Source organism: Helianthus annuus, chromosome 7 (assembly GCF_002127325.2).
Source record: "Helianthus annuus cultivar XRQ/B chromosome 7, HanXRQr2.0-SUNRISE, whole genome shotgun sequence".
In the NCBI taxonomy this organism is placed as follows: domain Eukaryota; kingdom Viridiplantae; phylum Streptophyta; class Magnoliopsida; order Asterales; family Asteraceae; genus Helianthus; species Helianthus annuus.
In genome coordinates this window covers 40,974,126-40,984,866 of record NC_035439.2, presented here as the reverse complement: position 1 = coordinate 40,984,866, position 10,741 = coordinate 40,974,126, and the positions used below count along the sequence as shown (strand labels likewise).

The window sequence follows — 10,741 nt, the reverse complement described above, 5'->3', positions numbered from 1 at the left end:
ATCGTTTAAAACTTGAAAACATTTCGTACATATGAATCAGCCCAAAACATTTGAAAACAGTAAAATAGGGGAACTATGTACTCATATGAAGTGCAAAGTATCCTCGATCAAATAGAACTCCAACAAACTCAAGCAAAAATCAGAGAAATCAAGTAGCACCTAATAATCGAATCACTAGTCAAACACTAGACGCCTAAATCGGACGATCGATAGAATGAAGTCTCGTAAACCAATGAGTGTTGGAACTCATGTGATATGGTTTAACAAAGCCTATATCCTAAATCGGAACCTAACCTAAGTGCTTTCGACCCATCGTGACCCGTTAAGGTAGCTTACGCTGCTTTAACGCGTCGTGCACGCAAACGCGTTCGAGACGTCTAACTAGTCCTATGACAAGTATTATATGCCTCTTTATGTTTAAATATGTTACATAATCAGTTACGTGGCAAAAGCTTAGGTTACATATGCTTAATTACCAATTATGCATGAAAAGGGTATTTTGGTAATTTACCTAAGGCATATAAACTACTTATCATAAAACTACTTAAAACTAGGTGACCATAAGGTATAACCTCGGAAGGTTATTCCCTATGCTACTATGGTCACTAAACATGTTTGGTCGGATCCTAATGATCGACCAAACGGGTCGTGTTCGAAAGTCTAAGCGGGTGTTTAGTCCGCTTGACTTACGACTTTACATAAGCACTAATCTAAAAAGTGACGAGCTAAACATGCTAGAACATGTTTAGTTAAGTTAGAAAACAGGTTTTGATATCAAAACAAACGGTTTTGATATCCTAGAGTAGTTTGGTTACAAAATACGCGAGAAAACGCATTTTGGCCGAAACTACGACTCGTCACTGAGCCTAGATAACGTGGAAATCAGTAGGTATAGTCACTAAGGACTATAACTATCGTGATTACGCTCACGTTATGAAGTTCAAACGAACTTCGCGTTGACCATAAACTGGTCAAAGCAGAAAGTCAAACACAGTTTGACTTTAACGATAAAACGAATGAAAAGAACGAAAGAATACTTACAGAAGGTCCCCGCAAGATTTGATTCCGATTTTTCTCTCAGGTAGGAAGCATATACTTCCACTTAGAGAGCATAAATCAGATTTCAAATTGTGGGTTTTGAAGTGAAATGGATGGGGTATATATAGGATTTCTAGAACCGTTAAGATCGTTCCTCGAAAACTGAGCTTTGATCTGGACCTTACATGTGTGCCCATGGTTTTCTAAAACCATGGGAGCCCCTAATGTGGACTATGTTCATTGAATACCAGCCCATGGTTTTGCAAAACCATGGGTGAAAACCATCAACACTTCAAAATGGACTAGGTTCATTGAATCTGCCAGAAATTTCAAAAATGGTCCCTACACTTGTAAAACTTGATTTTTTTGGCTCCCACAAACAAAGCAGTTCGGCAACTGTTGGTGCAATGGCGGCACCGAAAGGGGTCGGAACTCACATGGGAAGCGGAAGACGAGATGAAAAAGCACTACTCGTTTCTTTTTGGTACGTACACACTTAAGAATATGTTTGTGCCAGGTTTCGGGGACGAAACCTCCTTAAGGGGGTAGACTTGTAACACCCCAAAATTTATTTTTAATACTAGAATAAATGAAAAATGGATAAATTAGATAAGTGAGGTTTACAAATCAAAGGGGAATAAGTCTTAAAGGGGTAATGTGTAAAATTATAATTAAGGAGGGTTTAATGATGTCAAACCACAAAAACAAACCCCCTGTGCGTGTTTGGGATCGAACAGGAAGCAGAGAAGAAGGGTTTACCCTTTGTTCTTGTAAAAACTCACCAATTGACAAGGAAAAATCAGTGTTAGTTAGTTGCATGTCATAAAGTTTCGATCATCTAAGCATCCCTAGTAAACTGGTAAGTTGAATTTTTGATTTTGGTGATGTTTATAATTAGGGTTTCGACCCAATCATGAAATTGTGATATGATTTGTGTTAATTAGATGTTAGGGTTACTCCCTAGAACAGAAATCATGCTTGGTTCTAGTTTAATTGAAAGAAATCTTATAAAACCCATCTTGTGAAATTATGCTATGAGTAGGAGGATTTTGGAGATTATAATTATGTGTGGTTTGATATGAAATTTTGTTTGCAATACATGAATGCTAGTAAAATTTGTGAAGACTAAAGGAATTGTTAGAACTAGAGTGATTATTGATGGCACATAGGATGAATTAGTGAGTTATGCTTTAAAATGTTGTACATTATGCTTTATTAATGTGACGCACACTAGGTGTTCGATGAAATGCTTGAATGAACAACTATGTGAAATATTGAATGTAATGGAATGAAATTCTGGTACTAAACAAATGAACGGATGTGTTAATATAGGCGTAAAGGAAGAAGGCTCAGGTTCTAAGAAGTCGGAAGGCTCACAAGACAAAGGTATGTTTCGTGACGTATACAAAACTTTACTTAAATTTTTTGATTAGTAACTGTGTCGAGCAAATTGTGTTATAATGGTTATTTCTTGCTATAATGGATACGGTGACTAGTAAATAATAGCAAATCCCTTGCGGATTTGGCTAAGCTAATGAAGGTTAAGCTATGATAAGCAAATCGACCGGTTCGAGTAACTAGGTCGAGTAATGATATGACACCATTCGTCTTGAACGTGTGGTTTTGAATGCTATAACGAATGCGAGATGCTTAATCCGTTCTACGGATGAAAAGAAGAATTTATGTTGAAAGCAAATAACCCAATCAAACGGGTCGAATGCGTATGCTTAACTCTCATTGAGAGTGTTTATGCTATACCCAAGTTTATGGGTAGTCGAATGCGTAAAATGGTTAAAAGTTCATATACGGATGGAAGTAAAATTAAAGAATTATGATTTAGCGAGTGCGATAACTAACCTTTGAAATTTCTTGTTAATATAGGTAAATCCTCATCGTAGACTCTATGGCGAATTGAAGCGAGCACGTGATCACCACTTAACATATCAAGCGCTTCCGCTAGTTGCTTTAGTGTTTTGGGTCAATAATTGTAAAAGTTCGTCTAAACTAGTTAGTAGATGTATTGGTCAAAAGTTTATATTTTTCTTGGATTTTCGTTGCGTCTAGTCGTAAAGGTCATGGAATATTTTGTTTGAAAGTGGTATGAAACAGGTGCATGCTCATTGTACGAATGGGTCATGCCCGATTTTTGTCGGAAATATGAATTTAACTTGTTATTTCAAGTCTTAAAATTATCATCGAAAATGGTTTTCTAAGAACTAAATAAGTGGGTCTAACAAGTTGGTATCAGAGCCAAGGTTTGAGGGATTCGAGCGTTAAACGCGGTGCTTGAACTCAAACCGATGGCTCGTTTGAAAGAGTGCTCGCTCCAAGATCGCCCAAGAGGTAACTTTAAAGTTATAAATAAGTTGCAAGTGTGTTCTTTTTATGAGTTTGATGGAAATAATTAAAAAGATTTATGAGAAGGTCAATTAATAAGTTCGGGAGCTGTAGAACCTGAACGGAATGGAAGGAATCGAATGAGAATGCTTAAAAATGGAACTGCAGCGTTTTTGCAAAACGGAAGCCCGTCGCCGACGGGTTAACCCCCGTCGCCGACGGCATCCTCTTGCCCGACACCTAAACTAACTGCCGACGGGAAAAACCATCTGATGGCCTTTATATGAGCCCGTCGCCGACGGGCACATAGCCGTCGCCGACGACTTACATAGTGCCAAAACGCTGAAAATGTTTTGTTTTTCATGCTTTGTGTTACCGGTTTGTCCGAAAGCTTATTTCATGGCTACGTAGTGTCCATATAAGGTTTAACAAGTGTATGTAATCACAATTAGCGATTATAACGAGAATGGATTCGTAAGAATCAAAAGAAATGAAGCAAATGACATGAAATGGATTAAGTGAATGATGATTAATGAGTAATGATATGCGGAAAGTTTGTAATTTGTATTAAACGAGAAGCATGATATTGTGTAGATGGCTGATGCAAGAAATGTCAATGAGGATGATGACGCCACTCGGCAAGAAGCGTTTAACAGTAGGGTTACGGAGTGGCGGAAGGGGTTATGCAAGCCCATCTTCCTCGATTAGCTCAAGAGGTGGAAAGCCGGGTTTTGGGAGTCGTAGACGCTATGATGACTAGCAAGATTGAAGAACTGAAAGAACTATTAGAGGGATCTAGAAACAAAAGCAAGGAACGAAGGTGCACGTATAAAGACTTCATGGCATGCCAACCCGCAACGTATGATGGTAAAATTGACCCGATTGCATGCCAAAGATGGATTTCAAATATAGAAGCGGTGTTTATTCGAAGTCGTTGTGATAACGAAGATAAGGTGATGTTCGCTACCGGCCAACTCACTTTTCAGGCAAAAGATTGGTGGGATGCACACAGTAAAGAGATAGGCGAAGAAAGGCTCCAAACAATGACCTGGCAAGAGTTTAAGGATCCTTTTATGAAATATCACTGCCCTCAGTCAGCCATTGATAAGATTCAAAAGGATTTCTTACGCCTCCGACAGAAAAACGAAACGATAAATGAGATATCGAACATTTTCTTAGATAAGATGAAGTTTTGTGGAGAGTTTGTGCAAATTGAAAGGATGAAGATTAATCGCTTTTACGGGGTGTTAAAGGCAGAATTTAGGGAGTTCATCACTCCCTCGAAGTGCGAGACTCTTGATGAGCTAATCAATCTAGCGCGGGATAGAGAAATCGAAATCAAGAGGCAAGAAGAACGTGGAGAAATGAGACCAAATGAAAAAGGTGGAAGTTCGACCCCGGCCAAAAAGGGGAAGTATCAAGAGCAAGGAAGAAAAGATAAGTCGAAGAGCGGTATCACGCCGTGCAAGACTTGTGGAAAGCTTCATACGGGGGAATGCTTGTTGGGCAAGAAAGGGTGTTACAAATGTGGTAAGGAAGGGCATTCGTCTTATCAGTGTCCAAACAACCCCAAGACTTGCTTTCATTGTTTTGAAAAAGGGCATGTTAAATCGGAATGCCCAAAACTTCAGCAAGAGTTAAAGAAAGAAGATAAGAAGCAAGAGGGTTCTAGAGCGAAAGGGAGGGTGTTCCAAATTACATCCGAAGAAGCCAAGTCTCACCCGAATGTGATTTCAGGTATCTTTTTACTAAACTCCATACCGGTCTATGTTCTATTCGATACTGGAGCTACCATGTCATTTATTTCGAATGAAATTATACAACATCCGTCCTTTAAGATCGAACGAATGTCAATGCCTCTAGAAGTAGAAATAGCTGATAGTAAGATCTATATGCTACATGAGATATGTAGGAAATGTAAATTCATAATGGAAGATGAGGAATTCGAAATTGATCTCATACCTATGGTTCTAGGGGAATTTAAAATGATAGTGGGAATGGATTGGTTGGCACGTCACCGGGTAGAAATAAATTGTGAAAATAAGATAATGTCTATTCAAGCCCCAAGTGGAAGGCAACTGAGTATTCAAGGGGAAAGAAACGTAGAAACCAAATTGTGTAACCTTATCCAAGCCTTTAAATACATACGTAATGGAAATAGAGCATACCTGGCTTATGTGGTAGACGCTCAGCAAATCCTCCCGAAGCTTGAAGACGTTGAGGTAGTGAATGAATTTCCGGATGTGTTCCCGGAAGAATTGCCGGGGCTCCCTCCCGAAAGAGAAATAGAATTTCGCATCGAATTAAACCCGGGTGCAAAGCCAGTTGCGAAGGCTCCCTATAGACTTGCTCCCACCGAGATGCGGGAGTTAATGACACAATTACAAGATCTTCTAGATAAGGGTTTCATACGCCCGAGTGTGTCGCCTTGGGGAGCACCCGTTCTATTTGTTAAAAAGAAAGACGGGTCGATGCGTATGTGCATCGACTATAGGGAATTAAACAAGCTGACCATAAAGAACCGCTACCCTTTACCTAGAATTGACGACCTTTTTGATCAATTACAAGGGGCGAGTTGGTTCTCCAAGATAGACCTGCGTTCGGGGTACCATCAAGTTAGAGTACGGGAAGAGGATATTCCAAAGACTGCGTTTAGAACCCGTTACGGGCACTATGAATTTTTAGTCATGTCCTTTGGATTGACGAACGCGCCGGCTGCGTTTATGGATCTTATGAACCGGGTGTGCCGACCCATGTTAGACAAATCGGTAATCGTGTTCATAGATGATATCTTAGTCTATTCGCGAAGCAAAGCTGAACATGCAATGCACTTGCGTGAAGTACTTGAAATTCTCCGCAAGGAGAAACTTTACGCAAAATTTTCAAAATGTGCCTTTTGGCTCAGAGAGGTGCAATTCCTGGGTCACGTGATCAATGCGGAAGGTGTTTTAGTTGATCCTTCAAAGATTGATGCTGTAATGAAGTGGGTCTCTCCGAAGAACCCGACAGAGATAAGAAGTTTTCTGGGCCTTGCGGGTACTATAGAAGGTTCATACAGGATTTTTCGAAGATAGCCCTACCCTTAACGAAACTGACAAGAAAGAGAAAGTTTGTGTGGGGTAAAGATCAGGAGGAGGCTTTTCAAATGTTAAAGGAGAAACTATCCCGTCCTCCGGTTTCTGACATTACCGGATGGAACTGAAGACTTGGTGGTCTATTCAGACGCTTCACACCAGGGATTAGGCTGCGTCTTGATGCAAAGGGGAAGGGTCATCGCTTATGCTTTCAAGACAATTGAAGCCGCATTGAAGTAAACTACCCGACTCACGATCTAGAATTGGCAGCGGTAGTGTTCGCCTTAAAGATTTGGAGACATTATTTGTACGGCACGAGATGCACTATTTACTCAGATCATAAAAGCCTCAAGTATCTTTTCGAGAAGAAAGATTTAAATATGAGGCAACGGAGATGGCTGGAACTTATCAAGGATTATGATTGTGATATTCTTTATCACCCGGGAAAAGCAAACGTGGTAGCCGATGCGTTAAGCCGAAGAGAGTATCCGACTCTCTTTTCGTGTAAAGTCCATGAAGATGATTGTTACGCCACGGTTACTTGAAATGATACGTGAATCTCAAATAAAGTCGCTTGGAGCGGAAGACTTAAAGAAGGAAAGACTAAAAGGTGTAATCGATAAATTAGAAGAAAATTCGATCGGACTCAAAACGCGATTCGGCCGAATTTGGATACCCCGATTCTGTGAAGTCAAGGCTGCTCTACTCGACGAGGCACATAAGTCACGATATTCGGTCCACCCTGGGCTACAAAGATGTATCGGGATCTGAAGGCCAATTATTGGTGGCCGGGCATGAAACGCGACATAGTCAAATATGTCGCAAAGTGCTTAACATGTTCCCAAGTGAAAACCGAGCATCAAAAGCCATACGGGGAATTACAACCCTTGGAGATACCGCAATGGAAGTGGAGGAATGAACGATGGATTTGGTAACCAAGCTTCCTAGAACAAAAAGGGGGCATGATGCGATATGGGTAATCGTGGACCGACTTACGAAAAGCGCTCATTTTCTACCTATTAAGGAAGCCTACTCTTCCGAGAAAATGGCGGAAATTTACATGAACGAGATTATATCTCGACACGGCGTGCCTGTGTCAATTGTCTCGGATCGGGACACTAGATTTACTTCTCGTTACTGGCAAAAGTTTCACGAGAGTGGGTACGAAATTACACATAAGTACCGCCTACCACCCCAAACTGACGGCCAGTCAGAAAGAACCATTCAAACACTTATTGATATGTTGAGGGCGTGTGCCTTAGATTTTGGGGGAAATTGGGATGACCATTTACCACTAGTGGAATTTTCCTATAATAATAGTTACCATAGTGGTATCCAAATGGCTCCGTATGAATTACTGTACGGGAGGAAATGTAGAACTCCCGTATGCTGGGGAGAAATAGGGCAAAGAGAGCTTGCGCCAAGTGATTTAATAGCAGTAACAAATGAAAAGATTAAGTTGGTTAGAGCTCGACTGAAAGCAGCACAGGATCGACAAAAGGCTTATTCAGACAAAAGAAGACGTCCCATTGAATTTCAAGTTGGAGACTTGGTTCTGCTGAAAGTGTCCCCATGGAAGGGTATAATCCGCTTTCGCAAACGTGGTAAGTTGGGTCCTCGTTATATTGGGCCGTTTAAAATCTTGGCTCGTGTTGGAAGGGTTGCATATCGATTAGAATTACCGCCTGCTTTAGACGGAATTCACAATACCTTCCACGTGTCGCAATTGAGAAAGAGTCTTGCGGATGAAACCGCGTTAGTACCACTCGATGACATCGAGTTGGACAAGGGTTGAATTATGTCGAAAGACCAATGGCCATTAAAGATGTCAAGGTGAAGAAGCTCCACAACAAAGCAGTTCGGCAACTGTTGGTGCAATGGCGCACCGAAAGGGGTCGGAACTCACATGGGAAGCGGAAGACGAGATGAAAAGCACTACTCGTTTCTTTTTGGTACGTACACACTTAAGAATATTTTGTGCCAGGTTTCGGGGACGAAACCTCCTTAAGGGGGTAGACTTGTAACACCCCAAAATTTATTTTTAATACTAGAATAAATGAAAAATGGATAAATTAGATAATGTGAGGTTTACAAATCAAAGGGAATAAGTCTTAAAGGGGTAATGTGTAAAATTATAATTAAGGAGGGTTTAATGATGTCAAACCACAAAAACAAACCCCCTGTGCGTGTTTGGGATCGAACAGGAAGCAGAGAAGAAGGGTTTACCCTTTGTTCTTGTAAAAACTCACCAATTGACAAGGAAAAATCAGTGTTAGTTAGTTGCATGTCATAAAGTTTCGATCATCTAAGCCCTAGTAAACTGGTAAGTTGAATTTTGATTTTGGTGATGTTTATAATTGGTTTCGACCCAATCATGAAATTGTGATATGATTTGTGTTAATTAGATGTTAGGGTTACTCCCTAGAACAGAAATCATGCTTGGTTCTAGTTTAATTGAAAGAAATCTTATAAAACCCATCTTGTGAAATTATGCTATGAGTAGGAGGATTTTGGAGATTATAATTATGTGTGGTTTGATATGAAATTTTGTTTGCAATACATGAATGCTAGTTAAATTTGTGAAGACTAAAGGAATTGTTAGAACTAGAGTGATTATTGATGGCACATAGGATGAATTAGTGAGTTATGCTTTAAAATGTTGTACATTATGCTTTATTAATGTGACGCACACTAGGTGTTCGATGAAATGCTTGAATGAACAACTATGTGAAATATTGAATGTAATGGAATGAAATTCGGTACTAAACAAATGAACGGATGTGTTAATATAGGCGTAAAGGAAGAAGGCTCAGGTTCTAAGAAGTCGGAAGGCTCACAAGACAAAGGTATGTTTCGTGACGTACAAACTTTACTTAAATTTTTGATTAGTAACTGTGTCGAGCAAATTGTGTTATAATTTATTTCTTGCTATAATGGATACGGTGACTAGTAAATAATAGCAAATCCCTTGCGGATTTGGCTAAGCTAATGAAGGTTAAGCTATGATAAGCAAATCGACCGGTTCGAGTAACTAGGTCGAGTAATGATATGACACCATTCGTCTTGAACGTGTGGTTTTGAATGCTATAACGAATGCGAGATGCTTAATCCATTCTACGGATGAAAAGAAGAATTTATGTTGAAAGCAAATAACCCAATCAAACGGGTCGAATGCGTATGCTTAACTCTCATGAGAGTGTTTATGCTATACCCAAGTTTATGGGTAGTCGGAAATGCGTTAAAATGTTAAAATTTTACGGATGGAAGTAAAATTAAAGAATTATGATTTAGCGAGTGCGATAACTAACCTTTGAAATTTCTTGTTAATATAGGTAAATCCTCATCGTAGACTCTATGGCGAATTGAAGCGAGCACGTGATCACCACTTAACATATCAAGCGCTTCGCTAGTTGCTTTAGTGTTTTGGGTCAATAATTGTGAAAGTTGTTCTAAACTAGTTAGATGTATTGGTCAAAAGTTTATATTTTCTTGGATTTTCGTTGCGTCTAGTCGTAAAGGTCATGGAATATTTGTTTGAAAGTGTATGAAACAGGTGCATGCTCATTGTACGAATGGGTCATGCCCGATTTTTGTCGGAAATATGTTAACTTGTTATTTCAAGTCTTAAAATTATCATCGAAAATGGTTTTATAAGAACTAAATAAGTGGTGTCTAACATTCACTATTCCGGAGTGTTTGTTGCATTAAACTAGTTATATTTACGCATCAGTGCGCGTATAACCTTCCAGAAGCGATTTAGAGCTTGAATCGGAATCTAATTAAATTGCAAATCACCAAACACAAATACAAATAATAACACAAAAACACTATAATAAAACCAAAGCACATTGTTTATATTGAACACGACTACAGAACACAGTTGTCACATCATAGCTGGTACGTTTTTAGTTAATGATATTTTTGCAAAGTATTATTTGACTCTGGTGCAAACCAAAGTTTTATCAATACTTTGTTTTGCAAAACTTCTAAATCAATCATTAACTAAACTACCACAAGAATGTCTAGTAGAGAAGCAAATGGAGAAACCGTTAAGATTCTGAAATCTTGCAGGGAGCAAGAATAGAAATTTTTAATCAAAAATTTATTGCAAACCTTTACCCAATGAATCTGACTAGATTTGATGTCGTGTTAGGAATGGATTGGTTAATAGCCAATAAAGCCAGTATTTTGTGTGATCAAAAGTCAATTCAAGTAAATTCACCAAGGGTGAAAATATCACAATTAAAGGAGATAAACCATCTAGATCCACTAAACTCATCTCTGTGATGAAA

General features: G+C 39.2%; 1 protein-coding gene and 1 long non-coding RNA gene across 2 annotated transcripts; both read left to right on the top strand.

Annotated features, from left to right (window-relative positions):
- Positions 1-1,753: 1,753 nt before the first annotated feature.
- Positions 1,754-2,999, top strand: LOC110874772. Its single transcript, XR_004863445.1, has 3 exons — positions 1,754-1,897; positions 2,371-2,424; positions 2,920-2,999. It is a non-coding gene; the product is annotated as an uncharacterized LOC110874772 (long non-coding RNA).
- Positions 3,000-4,127: 1,128 nt separating this feature from the next.
- Positions 4,128-6,577, top strand: LOC118480177. The gene is made up of 2 exons (XM_035974892.1): positions 4,128-5,778; positions 6,360-6,577. Exons 1-2 carry the CDS (start codon positions 4,128-4,130, stop codon positions 6,575-6,577), a joined length of 1,869 nt encoding a protein of 622 aa, XP_035830785.1.
- Positions 6,578-10,741: the final 4,164 nt, after the last annotated feature.

Bases quoted from the DNA above. Each gene is read 5' to 3' on its own strand.
- LOC118480177 (XM_035974892.1), top strand. From the start codon at position 4,128: ATGACTAGCAAGATTGAAGAACTGAAAGAACTATTAGAGGGATCTAGA. The intron at 5,779-6,359 runs GTTTCATACGCC...GCTGTAATGAAG, and splicing joins ACAAGATCTTCTAGATAAGG to TGGGTCTCTCCGAAGAACCC.